Raw genomic sequence first — 20093 nt, forward strand, 5'->3', positions numbered from 1 at the left:
TCTGAAAGGAGAGGAACCTTCTCCGTTTCACTATTGAAACTCCCATTCCCCCAGCGCCTCGCCAGATCACAACCCACTAACTGATAGAGAAATAAATTAAGGAAAAGGCTGCTCAAATAGATATGATTCTGAGGCAGATTTAAAGAGTGGAACTGATTGTGCATGTCTGATGCGCGTGCTTCCGAGTCCTCACCCGGGGGGCTTGGCTTTCAAAGCCGAGTGACTTGCACCGAGAAACACTCCATTAACAAAGTTCAGCTCTCCTCGCACCCCCCACGGCCCCGCCCCACACCGCACAGGCCTCTCAGGCACCAGTGCGTCTCCTAATGGCGTTCCAGGGAGCACTGCTTTAATAAACACACTGTGTGTGCAAATGGTTAAAGTGAGGCTTCAGGCATCACTGCAAACTGAAAATACATTTGTGTTTTTATAGCACCACTGTTGGTTAAAGGGAGTTCAATTACACTACAGTAAAAGGAATTGAATTTGAGCGATATTATTGTGTAACAACAATGTTTTTCTATTGGTAAGGATTTGGAACAAAGTAAATGATCAACGTGAATGTCTGTTGTTGTTATCATTGTTACTTATTAGGCCTGTATAATCAAATTTCAATTTGAGTGAGGCAGTATTTAGGCACTGCAATATCCTTTGCAAACAACAGAATATGTCTTATAGAACCTGCTAACCCAGTTTAGACTTAGACTAGAGGCACCTTCTCTCAAATATTCATACTTCTGGGCATGTTTAAACTAAAACTTAATATTAAAACATAAAAGGCAAATCTGAATGCAATGGCAATACTGTTTGAGAAGATTCAGTCAGATAAATCGTGCAGTGCTATTAAGCATGTTTTGTTTGTCGTCCCCCCTGAGTTTGACTAAAGAGAAGGGGGAAAAGATAGTCAGTTAGTTGTGTTAGTATAATTGGAGCTTGACAGTGACCCGAATCTTCTCTGAACCGTCTTTAATCACTCAGGTGTCCCAGTGAAGGAGCTTCCATTTGATAAAGCCGCGCCCCCTCTCTAGAGCTTTATGGTACAGTTAAAAGTGACTGGGTTAGTTCGATAGTCAGAGCTAAAGGGTTAATATTGTAGGACTGATGGACAGAGGGCCATTGAGTTAGTGGAGCAGCAGTCCCAGGATTAGAGTCACAAGACTGGGGTAGAGGCAGGACCATTACCCCCTCCCACACCACAGGGACAAGTGCACTATAGGCTGTTCAATACGGCAAACTTCTGTGCATTATGTTACATGAAGACCCTATGCGAGGAGGGAAGAGAAGCCAAAGTAATTACTTCAATTAAAAAGTACTTGATGTAATAGGACAGATCGCGTGAAAATACTGATATTTGCAAAGAGCAAGTTATGGATCATGTTTTTGAATAAAATAAATCATTTATAAGATACAGAAATAACCCAGTGTTTTACGCTAGTATTGATACTTCAAAATGACATCACTCAAGAAGTAAACGTACGGTGTGTGTAACAATACAACTACAAAGAAATGCATTTTTCAATTTGTACTTCAGTAAATGTGCGATTACTAAAACCACTAGGGCTTCACTTGTTACTTGGGCTTCTTCAGGTGAGGCCATAGACTGTAAATAAGAAAAAACTAATTGTGGCCAATTCCTTCCTGAAGCCGCGGGGAAATGGGGGCAGGCTCTGGAAGTTCCTGGCTCTTATGGACTTTCCAATGAAACTTTTTTGCTTTTTTGCTTGAAATAGCATTTGCTCCATTCTAAATAACAATAATAAAACCCAGCCACACAGCTAGAAGGCGCTTCAGTTAGCCCGCGCTGACTTAGTCCAGTCTTAATTTACAATCTCGAGGTGGGGCTCAGAATCATCTGCAATCAATCACTTTATTCATTCATTTGAGTTTGAATTTCAGTCATGCCTTAGAAATGCATATAAGTTATGTGGTTTTTTTTCTGGTTTAGAAATGATTTACATCCAAGGAAGACATTATTTAGTCCACTCTCGCATTATTTTAGACCTGTTTTCATCCTGATTCGATCTTGATCCAGGGTTGATGCTACTTGGAAGGATGAATATTTCATGAGGTGATTTGAAAAGTTTGAACCACTGGCACGGCAGCTTGCTATGGATTGGCTTCACATATTATCACCACCGAAGCACCGAGAAAGACTTTGGCAAAGAGGCCAATTTCCAATTTCCCTTTTAGAAAAAAAAATACACTTTTAGCGTCATCTGATCTGACCTGCTCCTAAATCCTCGTATTATTCCACTTGAACGTGTGGCGGCTTTATCACAGCGCTCATATGTGTGGCTGCCTTGTCAATATAGCGAATGGGAATGCTTCTTCCTTTTGGGGGGGGGGCTGTAGGTGAATATCCGGGCTACGCGCAGGTATGGAGTCTGGAGATAAGTGACCGACTGGGGTACTTTTTTTTTTGGGTGGGGGGTAGAAAAGAAAGAAGAGAAGCAGCGAGATATGGTTGGTAGGTAAAGCAATTACTAAGAGCCTAGTAGAGCCAAGAGCAGGGGAGAAAGGTGCAGAGGAGAGGAGAGGGGGCTGAGATGTTGGGGGGCCCCCGCTGACTGGTGCACAGGCAGATCACAGGCTCATCGTGTCAGCTCTGTTTGACGATATCCTCCTTCATCAAACGACAAATTTGCTACACGTTTACCTTTATCAGATGAGAGAGGAGAGGCTGTGTGTGCGCGAGTGTGCAGGGGGATGAATGTGTCTACGCCGGAACCGTCATGGGGCCAATTACTTGCTCCTCTGAGGCCGTCGACAAGGCGACTCTGCCGCGCCATCCCGGGCCCCGGAAACATCTGTCCCCTGAATATGCAATGAGTGTGAGACAGCGAGCTAATATTTGCGAACACAGGACCTGTCTGTTGTAACTCTAGAGCGCAGGGGGGGGGGGGGGACTGACTGACGGGCCGCCTCTTCTTCCATCCTTCCCCGCTGTAGGACTACTTCATCGCGTCTTGTTGACCGAGTGTGGCACGTCAGCGAGGCAACTGTATGGATCAGTGGTAATGAGAGTGTTTAACTGGTCATTAGCGACTGCCTTAAAGGGCTGCGTCAGAGTCAGGAGATGCTCACACTGAGGTAAAGGATTTCCATCGCACTTCCATGACAATAATCATAGTTCTCGCTCAGTATAGAGACTGCACATTATCAAACACATGCATATGTTTACTTGGTTATAATATGGAGACATTATCCCATGCTTTTTCAATCCTATTACCATGTTACTACTGTGCTGTTTATGTTAAATGTGGCCGGTACCACTTTCCAGGTCCATTTCCTTATCCACAAGAAGAAGAAAAAACACCTGCTGCAAACGACTCTACACTGTTACAATGTCCCATTTCCATGATAGACTGTACTTGGTAAGCAGTGTTGCCAGTAAATAAATTACTTTTTTAGGTGATGGGATTACAATTGCAAAACTGGTGATTAGATTATTAACTACTTTTATTAAGCACTTCAGAGTAGCCATTAAAGGAAAAAGAAAGAACATTAAAAAAAGCATCCATTCAGATGTATACAGCAGCATGTGCATGGGAGAGGTAGAAGCCAATAGGTTTATGAAACCACCACTCCCAAGGAAATAATTAAATAAGAAACAAAGTAAGTTTAAGCTATGCCAGGTCACCACATAGTCAAAATATCAAGTAGGGCTGCAACTAACGATTATTTTGTAATCGATTAATCTATCGATTATTTTTACTATTAATCGATAAATCGCTTGGCTGTGAATGGTGTAGGAAAATTTTATTTTTTCAATTTTTTTATCACATTATAGCTTAAGTGGCGCTGTTTGAGGATGTGTTGATGGAGTAAACTAAAGGGACATGTTTTTTGAAGGCTCTATTAATGAAATTTACAATGTACAAAACACGACAGACCCTAAATATAAAATCAAAGTAGGTTTTCATCAAAAATACTACATTTTGTATGTCATTTTTGCTCCATTTTAGTCTGTGTGAACCAGAAAATGATTAATCGATTACCAAAATAGTTGTCGACTATTTCAATAATCGATTAGTCGTTTCAGCCCTAATATCAAGACAAATACAAGTGTCAAATATACAATACTCATATACTCACTTGCTACTTGGTGCAAATACTCATCCATTCATTTATGTTTTAGTTAGTTTTTTGTACTTTATCAAGTAACTATCGAATACTCTTTGTAATATTGTCTTATTTCTCATAAAAAACTTAAAGAACAACTGAAAACTACAAAGTCTGACATTATGAATAAATGCATAGAACCTGCCACGAGTGAGACATTTACAACTTAAGACACACAATACATTTTGCACATTTTGATTAAGCCTGTCTGAAAAGGAGTGGGGGGAGTTATTTAATGCCACCCCCCTTTATGTACTTTAACTAGTATCCTGTTACTTTTACTTATTAGGCTTCCTTTTGATGATTGAGCACTACACACTAAATCCAACTTCAGGGATGTCAATGCTTCCTACGAATTCACATCTGGTTTACAACATGTCAGCTGAAGTCATATGGAGTCATATACTTTCATCAGATACACAGTATATCCTTTCTTTATACGATACTTGAACTGTCTGATATTTGGACATTGTTTGATGTCTACATGTAGTTAAGGGCCCAAAACGGACACACAGAAACATTTTCTGGTTGAGATTTCAGAATTTTTAAAGGTAGTTATATACAAGTGGAGCAGACCTAAATGACCTGGCGTGAATCTTTTTTAAAACTAAAGTAATCAGTTATCAGATTATTTTTGAAACAAAGTAGTCAAAGAAGTAGCTAGAGTACTTTTAGAAGGAGTAGTCAGTAGTTGGATAACTTTTGTGAAGTAATTCCAACAACACTATTGGGAAGGCCCTCTCCCGGTATCGACAATTTGCTGAATTTCTCTCCCAGCTCTTTTCCCACTTTAGTCATAAAAAAAAACAAAAGAAACAAAAGTAAGAAAAAAGAGCAATTTACCTTAATTCAGACAGGGAAATCCAAGTGAGATTTTAGATGGGACCCCACTGCACATGTTTTAATGGCTGGGAAACCCCGAACACCTGCACAGGAGAGCATGCTTTCAAAAGATATAAGACAGCATTATGTTTGCATAGACATTAGTGCGATTCTACTATACTGCGACATAATCCTCACGCAGCTATAGCTTTTATTCCTGATTGCTGCAATAACATCCACACCCCTTTGATACCGGGCTGTCCCCCTGTACTTGACCTGTGCTCTGCTTTCCTCAGTGTCAGGAGGCGCTCTTGATGTCTGACTCGACTGATGCAGATAAAAGAACAGAGATAGGAGCGAGGAGAATCAGCGCAGGCGAGAGGAGAGAGAGCATTAGCATAATGTCCTCCACCACAGAAAGTCCCTTAGGCCATAGCCACGCTGGATAGGATAACACGCCACCAATACTTTTAATTCAATCTCTTTATTTTTCTAATACTTCATAAATTAATAATTGGCCCTCTACTCCCCCACGCGTACCCCCACTTTACCAAAAAAAGAAGAAAAAAAAACACAGAGAGCGCCGCGCTGAATGAGCCGCCCATAACTTTGTGACTCTAACCCAGGAAATTGATGTGAGCGGGCCTGGAGGCAGACCTGCTAATGAATGGTAGGCCCAGAAATAAGAAACTTAAAAGATGGTCGTTTATAAAGTAATTTAAGAAAATCCTGTTAGCTGGATCAAGTACAAGAGTATAATTTCTCCAAACGGGACGGCAGAGAGCTTCCCCTCGCCTCGCTTAATAACAAAATGAAGGAGGTGGAGAGATAATAATAAAGAGGGGAATCAATTAGGACAGGGCTGTAAACAGAGCCGGAGGAGGAGGAGGAGGAGAGAGGGGGGACAAGGACATGTCCTCGGGGGGAGACAGTCCCAAACCACAGCCCACAGGAGAATGCTGATTGAAAGGTGCGCACTGGACTCCCAAAGCGATGAAAAAAAACATGTGGCGTCAGTGAGGGCACCTGCCACATGAGCGTGAAAACATCAGGTAACTCCCAAAATCAATGCAGTGGACGCCAAAGGGGAGACGCTTTGCTGAGGCTTCCCATAAAGGCAGATTTAAAGCTACTCAGCGGATTTTTATTTTGGGTCGTTTGTCGCCAACGGTGGTAAAAGTTAAAACAAACATCCCGGTGATCCTAAACGTGGCCCAGTCAACGTTTTCAGGCCGACAGAAGAAAAAAAATCTTGTTTTTGGTGCGTAATCCTAATGTTATTGCAAACTGTTATTGTGTTGCTCGCTGTAAATAATCGAGACGTGTACTGCAGTTTGAAACACAATTTTTAAATGTTATTTGCAGTGGAAATAGTGGTGCTCTTGGGGGGCCCCCTTGCCGGTTCAGGGGGCCCTAAGCAGCTGTACTTGGTTTGCTTATAGGCAGGGCCGGCCCTGGCTGGCAGCGTCCATTTAACGCAAAACAGAAAATATTCGTTGGTGAGGTAACGTAGATCATTTGTAACATTTTAAAGTGTTTTTTTGTAAAATTACTGATGTTTTTACACACGTTTAAATAGATGAAGTCATGCTCCAATTTTGTTAAGCCACTACAAAAATACTCTATTATCGATTCAAAGATCCCATGCACAAATAATAATAACTCTCTATTGTAACGTTTAACATACAGCCAAAAAATAACAAATAGTAATGGCTAAATCCAATTTTGGCAAATGCATTTTTTATTCATTCATTTGATTGAATGTTTTGTTTGTATTTTGGCCTCGTGCCCCTGTTTGGGAACCACCGGCATATGGGCTAAAGCGTTTGAAGAATGAGCACAGCTTTTATTAACGAAAAAAAAATGATGATTGTAAACAAAAAATATGAACTGTGTATTTTTCCAGAGCCGCGTCATTTAAACTGATATTCTTTATCGCATTTTTCCATCTCCTGCGGTCAATAAAAACGTGACAGAGGCTGTAGCGGTGACACAGAACAAACAGACCTAAGTGAATTGACCTGTCTATGTGAGTATGTTAACCTTGTGCACATCTCTGACCTCTCTGACCCCCCCCTCCTCCTCGCAGATAACAGCCCGGATGAGCGCTCTCTCCTCCGGGGCCCGCCGCGCACTGATGCCGCCTCTCCAGGGCCTTCTGACTGCGGGGCGAGAGAGGGAGAGAGAGAGAAATAATGCCACGTATTTCTATTTGTTTCTTTCTGCTGTGCTGTGCTCTGGGTAATTCTTAATGCCTTCTAGAGATTATACGGCAACTCCCAAACTCCCATGATTATAATTAAGCCCGACTTGGTTATAAAAATGAGCAAATAGCAATTTAGCCGCGCGTCGTGTGAGGGAGCGGGGCGTCATTGCGCGCGTATCCTGCATCTCCCGTACATCTGCGCGTTTCTCTGTTTGTGGCATTGTGAGTGCTGAGGAAAAAGAAGAAAAAAAAAGTGGTGCAGTGGAAAGGCGTATTTGCAGGGCTCAGTTAGGCACCAAGACGGCTATCATCTTCCTCCTGGCAAAAAGAGAAAAAGAAAGAAGAAGAAAAAAAAAAGCACAAACATTCCCCTCCATTCTGTGGCTCCTGATTATTCTCCGCTGCACTCACTCCCTGAGCCTCCTCTCTCTTTCTGTATCACTTACAAAGGCAGCGTTCCTCCAAAACGAGGCCACGTACGGAAGGTATGCAAATGAAATCATGGCTCGTGGATTAGAATGGGACACCATATACCCTAAATCATGATTGTCAATCATAGCCAAGGATTAAGGGATATGGGCTCACAGACCTAAAAAAGCAACATTTCCCCCTCCGGCACTTCCCCATTGTGAGGCGCTCAGAGGAACGCGCGCGACACTTGGAGCGCCAGTGCCCCCTTCTGGCGCGCTCCGACACTGCCGCGCGGCGTCCCAAAACCCCGTGCCACAGAAGCGCGCACAGAAATAGATGCTGGCACACGAGGCCCGTTCATTTACATGGAGCGTGGCCCGAGGCGAAAGCTTGATTAGACAAACGCACATGCTTTGGTGATGCACTGTTTCATCTGGAGTGGAGGGGAGAGACCTCGTTGTGTCTCTGGCAACACATGCACGCACACGCCCGGTTCGACATCAGTGGGCGCGCGGGGCCACGGGCCGTACAGCTTCGACAGATGTGGGTTTGCCCCGAGAGCCCCCTCTCTCCATCTGAATCAATTAGTTCTTTAAAGTGCCTGTGATGTGAACATGGACTCCCGTGTAGGCCGTTTGATGTGCATTTGGACTGGCTTTGCATGTGCCACATTCGTCACCATACTGTACGTGACATGCGTGTGCGCCGCCTAATGACACGTACATGTGGAGAGGCTGGAGCTGAAGGACGTCACTGACATGTTGGGTAGTTTTCAAACATGCAAGAAAATACTCTTTACATGCTTTCATGTAACGAATGTAACTCTTATGGCGTATCTAAATAGCTTTTTTTAGTCACTTTTGTATTTTATGTATTTATTTGCACTGTTATGGAATGATGTTTATTTTTTTTAAAGATATTTAAAGTGGCTTGTCTTTCCACTCAGTTTGTTGCCAAGTCGTAAATCAGTATATTAAAAAGGCTGCATGATTTGGATGCACATTCTCACCATGTCCAGGAGCTTTGATATTTGAGAGAAGACTGAAATATGAACTGATTCAACAAATACAAGAATAATATGCATATCTGAAAATGTTTGTAAAGGTCTGAACTATAGGGCTAGCTGTTTTGGTACACAAAGAATCCTTAGGAGGATTTCTTTTATTGCAATCTTTGGGATTTGCTAATAGAAATCACTGAAATTTTGACCTCAATTCTCAAAATTGTGGGTACCCTGCAATCTAATGGCACATTGTCCTTTAAAAATACACGCAGCCTGACAAATCTCCCACAAAACCTCATTAGAATAAGCACAAGACTGAATCTATATAAGCACAGATTGTTTACCTTTTCTTAGCTCCAACCATCTTCCTTGAAAAGCATTAGAATTGGACATGTTTAGTCGAATGAATGTGTGGCAAATGTGGAGTGGCGCGCATATGAGCCTCACAGACACGTTTGGTGTTGTTGCAGACCCCGGAGCCCTCAGCTAGAGTGCCAGTCTGTTCCTGTGGCGCTCTGAACCAGTCCGACCAGCCAAGAGAGAGGGAGAGAGAGTGGGGCACAGGCACGGCGCCAGAACCGAGCGCTGGAAATGCTCCTCCACGCCTCGCAATTAATACAGCTTCTAAAGGCGACATGGCACGACGCAGAGAGGCACAAACAAGAGCGCCCTGTTCCACTCGCGCTCTTAAAGGGAGGCGGTAGACAGTGTGCTCGGGCGCAGGGGCTGAGGAGGTGAGCTGGCAGCGCTCGCATCCTGAACAGCTCCTACCGCTCTGAAGGTGGCCCCGTCACCTGTCACCTTGGACAGAGCATCCTCTTCTGGGCACCGGGTCAGAGCCAGGGCAACATCTGCAGCACCTGAGAGCTCCTGGAAGAAAGCCCACTGCAGGACAGAATCACAGTTTAGCAGAAGTTATTGATAACATGAAGCCGATGGATATATAAAAGGGTGCAAATATTCCGGAACATTTCACATTAATAAACTTGTTTTCATTTTTCATTGAATAAACAATTAGTTACCCATTAATTATGTTTTTGAACCATAAAACATAACTTTTTAGTAATGTCACACCTGGACCCATAAAAGAAGAGTGAAACTCCATCTCATCATGTCAATGTTTATTCTTGTATTTTATTCTGCTTTTACCGGTAGCAATTTGGGATGTGTTGTTTCATATGTAAAGCGCAGTACAAAAAAATCCATTATGATTATTAGTATTATTATTAAACCACACACAACGTGATTCTGAACTTATATCATCTATGAGGGCTGGGAGACACACTTGACTGTGGTTGGTTAATTCACCTTTCACTCACTCAGATAATGTCAGACGCTGACCAAAAAAATTGTAGAACCATCTCTATGGACTGACTGACTCTTAAAATAATAATAATATAGCACAGTTTGAGAACATACATGATGAAGGAGCCAATTCCATTTCCAAAAGCCCTGCTTCGACGGTACATAATATTATTGGTAGTATTTTGCCTACGTGGGTGCTACAATTTTCTGAGATACTTTTAATCTCCTGTTAAACATTTTGAAATCTATTACTAATAATTAAAATATTTATGCTGCCGTATATGTTTGTATAGAAGAAACTTTCAGCTGCGTTAATTAATTCCCCTTTTATTTCTATTAATTCCCATATATTCCTATTAATTCCCATGGAAAATTTCAGACTTGCAATCCTAGGTATACTGTACATGACACCAGTGGCTCAACTGGTGCGGCGCAACGGCTCGCCAATACCCTCGGATGACAAGCAGCGACACAGATCAGAAAGGAAACCTACTCTAACCCATTAAACACACAGACTCAGGTAGAGTTTCCATTGTCTTAGTGGATGAATGTTTAAAGAAAGGCTCACAACCAACTGAAAATGGTACGGCGACCCACCAGTTGAGAACCACTGCATTACGACACACTTACGTATAGAGGTCTCTCCTGTAAAGGGTGACTCTCATGGGACATGATTAAAACACATTAAGAGTTCTATTTTCTGGGAGTTTTATCTAAAGCTGTGGTTCTCAACTGGAGAGTCCTTAGAGTTTTTTTTATAGCTTTTGATCAACAGCACTTTTCATGTTTTTTTTAGAGTTATCATAAATTTCACTATATTTACATTTTATCTGGGTTGCGGCTTAGGAATAAAGGTGAATCATAAAGTGATACAAGTTTAGAGCTACTTTTTTAACCTGTTTTTCATTCAAATCATTTCAATTACACTACAATTATTTGCATATCAAAAGCTTGAGTACTGTCTGCTACACGTTTAAATACCCTGCTCAGTGAACTGTGCTGTGTGTGTATAGTCTCAGTTACCTGGCTCACCTCAGTCTCCTCGTTGTCGTCCCAGCGAGCCACACCTGAGCCGCCTCTTCAACGGCGGCGGGGGGGGGGGGAATCGAGAGCGCAAATGGATCCAAGCCGGCGGCGCGCTAAAGAGCACATCATTCTGCATCATTAGGTGAAGACTTAGTCGAAAGCGTGTTTAGCAGGCATTAACCAAAGCTGTTGTTGACATGGATTGACTGCTGTAATGCTTTATTGTCAGCGCTCCAGGAGGCAGAGGCAGGCTGGAGGACCGCTGCACTCACACGCACAGAGCAAGGCATTATGGGAGGACGGCAGGACGCAGCCGGGTGTGAAGCGGGAGCGGACAAACACGGAGCAGGCACATGTGCTGAATGGCAAAGGCCTGGTAGTGGAAGGAGCAGACCGGAGTGCTATAGACTTAAGTTTGGAAATGTATTGCACAGTTCAGATTAGTGTGGGGAAACTTTTAGCGCCGGTTGAAAGCGTGCTGCCTTTGCCCCGGCGCTCCCCTGCCAAATGTGTATGTGTAAGTGCGGCTCACAGTGACGCATACGAGAGGACAGTCTTATCCTGCTCTCCAGTGTTGACAGCATCACTAATCCCCTCCACCTGCTCAAACAGCCACCCCAAAAAGCAGTGCCCCCTCCCTCTGGTGTCCGTGTGCGGGGGGAGTCCCCAGGGCCACGCTGCGCCGCCGCCGCCGTCTACACTCCGGTTATCAAGCTTGGCCCGGCTCCTCTCCCCCAGCCCCGTCCTGCACGGCACACAGTAATCGCTGCAAAAACAAATAGTTTTCAAATGTTTGGAATGGGCCCACTGTTTGCATCAGAGCCTAACAAAATAATTTTTACAAGCTATCCAGTTGTGATTAGGGCTGGGAGAATTGAATTTATGTGGCATTGATAATATTAATATTAGCCTAATTAATTATGTTGTTTGAACTTGGCCCGCTCTGTGTACCTTCTACACAACACTAACCAGCTGGAGCTGCAGCTGAGCTCAGGCGTCTCTATCTGCCCGCTCTTCCCAGTCCATGACGACGGCACACAATTCATCAACTGGCAGATATCTAATCCCCTCTGGCTCCACACTTCCTCAAGTCAAAGAAAGAACTTTACTCTGGTGGCAAGAATTCCCATGAATACTTGATGACTTTCATAGAAAGGCAGACTGTTTCATCTCCCTTTCAAAGTCACATTCGCACTCAGTAACTTTCAATTCATAACAGAGGCGCCCTGATTGCACCATCTTTGAAAGGAGTTGCTAATTGAGGTAAACCGCAGCTGTAAGTCGCAGAGTTTGTCCCGATGTGACCGTCAGCCTCCAAGCAGAGACACATTAGCACGTGGTTTAGTTTGATTCTGAAATCACTGAGGTCACAGCAGTCTCTGACCCAGAAACCCTGTGGAGGAGATGCTGCTGCTGCTGCTGCAGTGTGAGCAGAGACCACCCACTCCTCTGGACACTCTGAGGTCCTCTCCACAGGTCACAGGTGGTCATGTGACTGTGGGACATGTGACCAGAGCCCTACACCTCATTACACAGAGGGACTGACAGTTTTGACCGCAGCTTTAGGTTTATTCCCGTGCAGCCACAATCATACATATATTTGGCACAATCAAAGTCTTTCATATACGCAACAGAATTCAGTGTTATCCGTTTTACATAATATACTTTCAACCATGAGGACATGATGAATTAGTATTTAAAAACAATTGAAATGAAAGTCCCTACACGTCGCTCAAAACGACTGAAAGTAAAATGCACATATCCCTTGGTTTCCCGTGGTCTGAGGCGGGGACGAGCGTCTGCAAGGTGCATGATTGGTGTCGAAGCGTCGGGGCGGGGCGCTGCTGGACGGAAAGAGGTGGGGCGGGTCAGTCACTAGCTGAAGTGGCGTCCCAGCCTGGCCGAGCGATAGTCCACGCGCAGCTGTACGAAGGCGTGCAGCAGGTTACGGTCCAGGTTGGTGAGCTGCTCTCCCGAACACACCTGCTTCAGGTTGTCGGGGGCGACCACCAGGAGGTTGCACAGAGCGTGGAGCGTGTCGAAGAGCTGCAGCACCAAGGCCACCTGCAAACAACAAGGGAAAAGGATTAGCTGCTGTATTCTGTTTGCTACAGGGAGGATTCGTCACATTGCATATATATCAAGACATGAATACAGTATGTACGTGGCTAATGTGCTGTAATATAATCAAATGTGCAATGTATTCAAACCATGACCAAACTCATGGGGCTTTTAATGGAGTGGAAGTGGGAAGCCCTTACGCCAACGTTGTATTGTTGAAAAGTATACTCTGATCCATCTTTGGATCTCAAGTGGTGAAAAAGTTTCGACATAGCAACAAATAATTCCAAACATCTTTGGAATGGCCCAAAGTCAGATGATACGTTTGTTAAAGGGACTAGATGCAAGTTGGTAATGTTTATACTCACTACTGCCACCTCAGGTCTTACACGTAACTGCAGGTTCTATATTAAGCTCGTGCACGACGGCACTTCGGACCCGAATTAACACCTTTCTGAGTGACAGTGCAGGATTTTAGAGGCAGTTGTGGTGAACAGGTCTGGGCTCATTCTACACATTAGGACATTGCTGGAACATGTAGAGGGAAAATGCTTAATTTTAACATTTTCAAACTCTGTATAGTCCCTTAAGTGTGACGTCACACGCAATAATAAGCTACGTTTGGGTCCAAATTGTTGAGAGTTCCATAAACAAACACAGTAAAAACACAACTTTATCTGAATCTCCTGATGAAGTAACAACAGATAAAAGGCCAAAAAACGGTTTTACACCTAATTAGAATAATGTATCTCACCAGGCAAAATAAAGATATTTCTATATTTAAAATAAGCCTTCATTGTGTATGGGAAAATTAATGCCAGAGAAGCATTTCTAAAGAAACTCCAGAGCAAATGTGATATTTCTGTGTGAACACATACTTTCTATAACCAATTACTTTAGTCCAGTAATCCACACAAAATCACACAAACTGCAATCATTGAAAAGTGCAGCTCTAATTCAGTCACACATTTGGATTTCCCCAGCGCTCGCTCATCAGACGGACTCACCCGGAAGTTCTTGGCGCAGCGTCGGTACTCAGCCACGTCGCAGATGGCCAGCATGCCGCCCATGGAGCTGTAGCTGTACTGCTGCAGGTGCTCATGGATCAGCCGGTGGAAGCGGATCCCCAGCTCCGTCAGCACCGTGTCCACGTTCTTCCCGTCCATGGACTTCCTCACGTGCTCCACCTGCCGACCCACGTACGCGCACACTTTGGAGCAGGCCTGCGAAAAGGACGAAAAAAGCAATCGAAAATAGAAATGTAATGACTTTTTACGACTTATCCAAAAACGCCAGTCTATTAGCAGAGGTCTGGAGTCTTACTGTAGTGTACTGGATCATCACGTTGTTCTCGTCTTCTGGCTTAAAGTCAGTCTTCTTCTGTTCTGTCGCCAAAATGTGCTTCATCTGCCCCACCATGCAGTTTAGTGTTCTGTTTACAGACGGAAAATCTCTTTAGACATCACGGAACACAACGGAAATCCGCCCCATCTCCCACCTACCTGTCGATCCCAGTGTCCAGCTTGACTTCCATTTGTTCGATCACCTCCTTCTTCTTGTGCAGGCACTCGGTTAACTTTGGTGAAGAGCTGGGGGTGGAAATTTAAAATGTGAGCGCTTCATGTGGGAAACAAAATGGCGGTGAAAATGAAGAAGCGGTGAGGACCTTATGAGAGGCATCAGCTGGTCATTGAACTGCTTATCGAACAGATGGAAGATGGAGTTCGCCTGCTGTACCACGTCGAGGAAGTACAAGTTTGCATTTTTGGCGTCTGACGAGGGGATAGCTGCAGGAAACAAACACCTCGACATTAAAACACCAGTGATTACAGCTGACAGTTTGAGATTATTTATTTTTTGCGTGGACTTTTTTAATTCATTGTGACACCTAGTGCTAGTTACCATGATGTGAACACACTTACCTGCCAGGCCAATCTCGAGGGCGTAATCGATGTGGTCCACACAAAGATGCTCGACTAACAACAGGAAGATTGAGAAAGCGTTTCTGGGCAGGTCGGCAGGATCGGAAAGCTTGATCGTAGAAAGAAGCAGCATTTAGATTAGGACAAAACTAATTAGGGAAGAAACTCTTTATTTCCGATTACCACATCCGAAAACATTGTTCTACACCAACCATTTCCATTCTTATTATTGCATGAAGACCTACACATTTTAAATTTACTTTTACATGTCTGGAAAGCTATTGCAGGTGGAAGTAAATCCTCACCCGGTGGCATCTCTCAAAAGCATGTCGGGTTTCCTGCAGGAGGTTGACCACCAGCTCAGGGGACAGAAAGGTCTCTCCGTGGGTGTCGATGCTCGGGCCTAGGGGCAGATTGGTGCGCTGTCTGATCCTCTCCTTTAACTCCTGGATACTGTGGCGGGACATGAAGAGATCAGTGTAAAACCAGCCACACCGACACAAGGCTTGAGCTTAAAAAACATAAATAAATAAAATGCTCCAACCTCCCGGTGCCGATGGGCCGCTTCTGGTGGTTCTTGGAGTCGTAGTAGCGCTGCAGGATCATGGCCCCCCGAGTACGCAGGTACTCCCTCTCCATGTCCATGTAGCTCTCCAGGTACACGGAGAAGATGCTCTTTATGAGTTTGGACAGGAAGGTGTGCTTGTCCGAGCCCAGGTTGAACTCTGAGAGCTTAGTGGCTAGTGTTGTGGTGCTGTGAAGGAGTTGGTTTAAGATTACAGTGGGGAAGGAGAGGTTGTAGCGCTTTACATATATAACAGTTATTAATTATTCATCCAGAACGACTGCTTTATATAATCCGTGCACACAAGTTGGAGGCGAACAGCCGACCGTTCATATCCATGGATGAAACCTCTAACTACAGTTAACCAATGCTGCTTCAAGCTTACAGCACATTACAGCCCCTAACCCTAACCCACATCGTCTCCCATCTTGGTACTAACTACGTAGAAGAATGTAAACCACAAACAGGTGAACTCATGTATTACCGCGTATAAAGGTCGTAGAGGTTCTTGAGGTACTGTTCCACATCAGAGTGCCGCGTGCTGTCTAGTTTTTCCTTCACATGAGCCTGAGCAAGAGACATTTATAAAACATAACAATCTGGCTTTTGCCAAACCACTGTTTATCAGAGGAAGACGCACCTGTAGTTTGTTTTCAAAGATGTTCTGAATGAGTTTGGCCATGACAGTCTCTGGGCTGCTGAACACCTCTCCGACCTGCTTATTGACCCTCTGACAGAGGGCTGCTGTGTCTTCAAACACATCGTTTCTCAGGTAGGCTCCCTGTCATACAAAACCATGTTAAGTCGCATGACGGCAAGCAGGAAAGTCCTACAAAGGTCTTCAATATGCTCACTTCTTGGCATTGCTTGATGTAGACATCCACGCAATGTGCATAGCCCTGAAAGACAGTAACTGTGAGTACGAGTGCAATGGATTTAAATATAAACACAAAGAATAAATAACAAAGAATCACCTTGAAATGTAATAGAACTGCAGCCACTTCCCTCATTCTGCCAATCTCACCCCTGCGCTGGGCAGTAGTGAACTCCTGGATTAACTGTCTCTCCAGGTCATGATATTTACCTTTTCAACCATAAAATTATATGTTATTTGTTTGTTATTAAATGATATTGTAAAAATAAAGAACGTGTCAGACGTACTTGCAATTTTGGCCTTGACTTCAGAAAATCTGACAAAAACAACACAGTAAAATCATTGAGGCTTCAAAACAATCTGGATAAAGAACTCAAATGTGCCCTGCCTCTATAATGAAACAGCACATAGAATATTAGAACAGAATGAGTGAAAAATGCTGAAGACAACACAATGTTTAACAGCGTCATATTTGTCAGACCATTGCTACAGTGACAGTGAGCTCATGACTCACCTGTCAAACGGCAGCTCCTGGGCAATGAGGTGCAACTTCTGAATGATATCTGCCGCCTCCTTAATCTGCAGCACGAGAGAGAGGGAGGAAGAGAGAGAGAGAGAGGACAGAGTTACTTGGAGCCGGGAGAGTGAGTGTGTGTGGAGCGTATGAGAGAGTGAAGAGAGGAATATGCAGAGTCCGTTCAGTGTAGATCCAGACGGGAGCCACAGGCCGCGGGCGATGCTGGTGTTGGAGCAGCCCTCCTGCCCCTCTCTGTGTTCAACAGGAGCTGATAACAGGCCCCTCACCTGGCCATCAGCAGCTACAGCAGCAGCCTGACTTAGCAGCACATCCGACTCTTTATTGGCATGCTTTTTCTGAATGGGCTGTAATCCCACAGGAGCCTAAATCGCCTTCAATAATCTGTCCGGCCAGGGATATCTGTGTAAGGGGCCTGTAGACCCCCTCCCTTCGTGCCTCCTGACATACACGCTGCAGAAAAAGCTCTGTCCTAGCAAAGACCCGCCGTTACCAACTCCTCTGTTCGCGCAGATGCCTGCCTCAGCTAACATCATTACTGTGCTCCCGTGAGGAGGATCCAGCCTTTCTGCTCGGCGAAGGTTTTCTAAGTATCTGTCCCCCAGCTAAGATTAGCTAAATCCCATGTAAGTAATGTAGCCGTCTCCCTGCAGTCAGGGTTTAGCAGCACTTGTCTCCACGCTGGCGGCCCAGCCCTCCCTTTCAGAAGGATTAGCAAAGCCATACCCCTTCAGCTATTCACTCGCAGCTTTGCTCTTTCTCCTCATCTGGAGGTGTGCTCAGGAAGTGTGTGGACAGATATTTCAGTACAACGCTCTGGAAAAACAGGCTCCATCTGCAGTGTGCGTCTGTGGGATTGACCCCACACGCACAGCGCAGCACCCACTAATGATGTTTCTGCTGACAGGAATTAGTCTAAAGCAGGCCCATCTCTACTGGAACTTACTGCTACATCAAACTTTCAGGAGTCAGCGTTTATTTATCTGACAATAATGTCTTCCTGTAGACAAAGAGAGTGATTTGTCTTTCCTGAGTGCTTGTTATCATGTGCCCCTACATGAATACTGCGGTAATGCGACACAAAGCTGAGGCCCAAGCACATTTCCACTCCTCCACAGCCCACTGAAGGCAATTAAGTTTGACATGAACATGTTGACATCCATGTTAGTCAATCAGTCAGCTATTGTACACACAAATGACAGTTTATTAATCCAAATTAGCCCAGGGATCCAACTAAAGGGATAAATGTGACAAATTGATATGGGTGGTTTACTTCTAATCCTGTTGGCTCTCACCTCCAGCGATGTCTCAGCTGGGTACTTGTCAGTGCCTACTCTCTGCATTACAGCACACCTGCAGGGCTCTCACCTTGTCCGGGTTATGAAACACATCACTGCGGAGGTCTCCATCCAGGAACTCATTGAAGTAGGTCATAAGCCGCTGTGCCTCCACTGCCCTCTGCCGAGGCGTGTTCACCCCTTCCAACTGGTCACCCAGGTGACACACCTTAGTCGCCACATAACTGATGTGTTCATCAAGCTCCTGGAAGTGCTGAAAGGCCACCTGCATCGATACGGTGCATAATAAACTCCTTTAGAGCACAGTGTTGTGATGGAAAATCAAGACATGTGACAATAGAACCAAGTGCACACCTGGTTACTCCTCTGGAGGTCCTGCACTTTGTGAGCAAACTCCTTGGCTTCTCGATGACACTGATGTTCAAGCTTCTCCACTTTCCGCTGGATTTTCTCATCCAACTGCTTCAGCTCCTCAATGTGGTTCTCAAATTCTTCTAATAGTCTGTAGAAAACATCATCAGATCAGAGAAAGCGATACACAGCCCATCAGACTCGTGTTGTCTGCTGCAGTGGTTTGGATTGGGGGGTTAAATCTGTCCCACTGACCTCACACTCTTTACATTTACTGATTACAGAATAATGCTGCTGCTTAATTCCTGGGCCTAGACTTAAGAAGCTCTGAGAGGCACAGCTTCGTCAGCTGCGTTTTAAGTGTCATCAGGAAATGTTCGAAGTCAGCAGCACATTTCACAGAGCAGGAAACATCCCAAAATGATGAGTGTATAATCTCCTGACTAATTCCCTGGCACTGGTTGGAGCTTAAAGACATCTCCCATCCTTCCCATAGACACTCGTTCTGTGCTGGTGACGTACAGAGCGGTGGCCTCCTCTGATATGTGGGCTCCGGGAGCTTCTGAGGTGGTGGCACAGTTTTATGGAGGAAACAGATAAGGCAGCAGGCTGCAGCATAGTTAAAGTGGTGTGGCATTTGTGCTTAAGAGGAGAAACTGCACCAGAGCATAAACATCACAACAACCACTACTTCTATCAGCTACAACACAAAACTCAAGCACGGCCGCTGTAGTTTGATTTAACATAAACCTTCATTACAGCTGTCACTGTAATAACGCACAGAAAGGACAGAAAATAAACATGAATCCATGAATCTACCACTACAGTCCATCGTCCCATATTAAAAGCATAAACCCATATAAAGCCTGAGTCAAATAAGCTGTGTGTAAACCACACTTCGTGATTGTGTCTCTTGCTCTAAATGATCTAACAGTGACCAGAGCACGTGACTGGCTCCTTCTGTACCTTTTGGGGTCAAAGGCTTCTGCCCCTCCTTTAGACCCCCCTCCCGGGGTCCTCCAGGCCAGCCGCTCTATGTACTCATCCGCATCGAAGGGCTCCTGCAGGAGGACAGGAGTCATGTGTAAGGAGCCGACACATCAGCAAAACCACAATGACAGAGACATAAGCGCTTCTGCACATCTATTATATAAATAACACCAAACAAGCCCCATGTCAGTATGTGCTGCTGCATAAGACACGGTGGCATCTGCTCCGTTCACACACTTTGGTTGCGGTAATATTTAGCATATGAGGAGGGCAGGATTGTATCTTACCAGGAAGTAAATCGTATAGATAAAATGACAGTACTATTTCATTGATCATCTTTAGCTGCTGAGCTAACAAGGAGCTAACCCCGGTCCGGAACTGTTCCTACCTCGAACAGCTGAGCAGTGGTCGCCATCGTCCACCAAAGAGTGGCGCCGCAGTCAAATGTAGTGCAGGATTAGGATCCTCCACATTGATTTACTGAGAGCTGCAGAAATGTCCTTTGTTGACAGTTAGCCGTTAGCATCAGCCTCTTCCTGTTTGAGGGTGGGACAGCTGCGGGGTTTGCGCATGCGCGGCATCAGCTGAGAGTTGTCACGTGA

General features: G+C 44.6%; 1 protein-coding gene and 1 long non-coding RNA gene across 6 annotated transcripts in view; one reads left to right on the forward strand and one right to left on the reverse strand.

Moving 5' to 3' along the window:
• LOC306976410 overlaps window positions 1-9514 on the forward strand; it is a 48438-nt gene extending 38924 nt beyond the window's left edge. For 4 of the 5 annotated variants that reach the window (XR_013793766.1, XR_013793767.1, XR_013793769.1 and 1 more), the window contains one exon: window positions 9035-9514. This is a non-coding gene — a long non-coding RNA (uncharacterized lncRNA). Of the gene's footprint in view, window positions 1-7033; window positions 7186-9034 lie in introns of all 5 variants that reach the window. The other variant, XR_013793768.1, reaches the window with a different exon arrangement.
• Window positions 9515-12450: 2936 nt separating this feature from the next.
• On the reverse strand, window positions 12451-20055 carry exoc5 (exocyst complex component 5). The gene is made up of 18 exons (XM_079573139.1): window positions 19880-20055; window positions 19468-19562; window positions 18505-18652; window positions 18221-18415; window positions 16832-16896; window positions 16605-16633; window positions 16418-16527; window positions 16298-16342; window positions 16084-16224; window positions 15928-16010; window positions 15423-15632; window positions 15184-15331; window positions 14879-14987; window positions 14623-14743; window positions 14459-14545; window positions 14280-14388; window positions 13964-14179; window positions 12451-12959 (listed from the first exon to the last, which is right to left on the reverse strand). The coding sequence occupies exons 1-18, from the start codon at window positions 19904-19906 to the stop codon at window positions 12771-12773; spliced, it is 2127 nt and encodes a 708-aa protein (XP_079429265.1). The 5' UTR covers window positions 19907-20055; the 3' UTR covers window positions 12451-12770.
• Between the last annotated feature and the right edge of the window lie 38 nt (window positions 20056-20093).

This window comes from Gobius niger (genome assembly GCF_951799975.1).
Source record: "Gobius niger genome assembly, chromosome: 16".
Lineage (NCBI taxonomy): Eukaryota > Metazoa > Chordata > Actinopteri > Gobiiformes > Gobiidae > Gobius > Gobius niger.

Excerpts from the sequence above, each read along its gene's own strand:
- exoc5 (XM_079573139.1), bottom strand. The coding sequence starts at position 19,906 with ATGGCGACCACTGCTCAGCTGTTCGAG. Across the intron at positions 16,343-16,417 it reads CAGTTCTATTACATTTCAAG|GGCTATGCACATTGCGTGGA; the intron begins GTGATTCTTTGT and ends ACTGTCTTTCAG. Across the intron at positions 16,011-16,083 it reads TCTTTGAAAACAAACTACAG|GCTCATGTGAAGGAAAAACT; the intron begins GTGCGTCTTCCT and ends TCTCTTGCTCAG.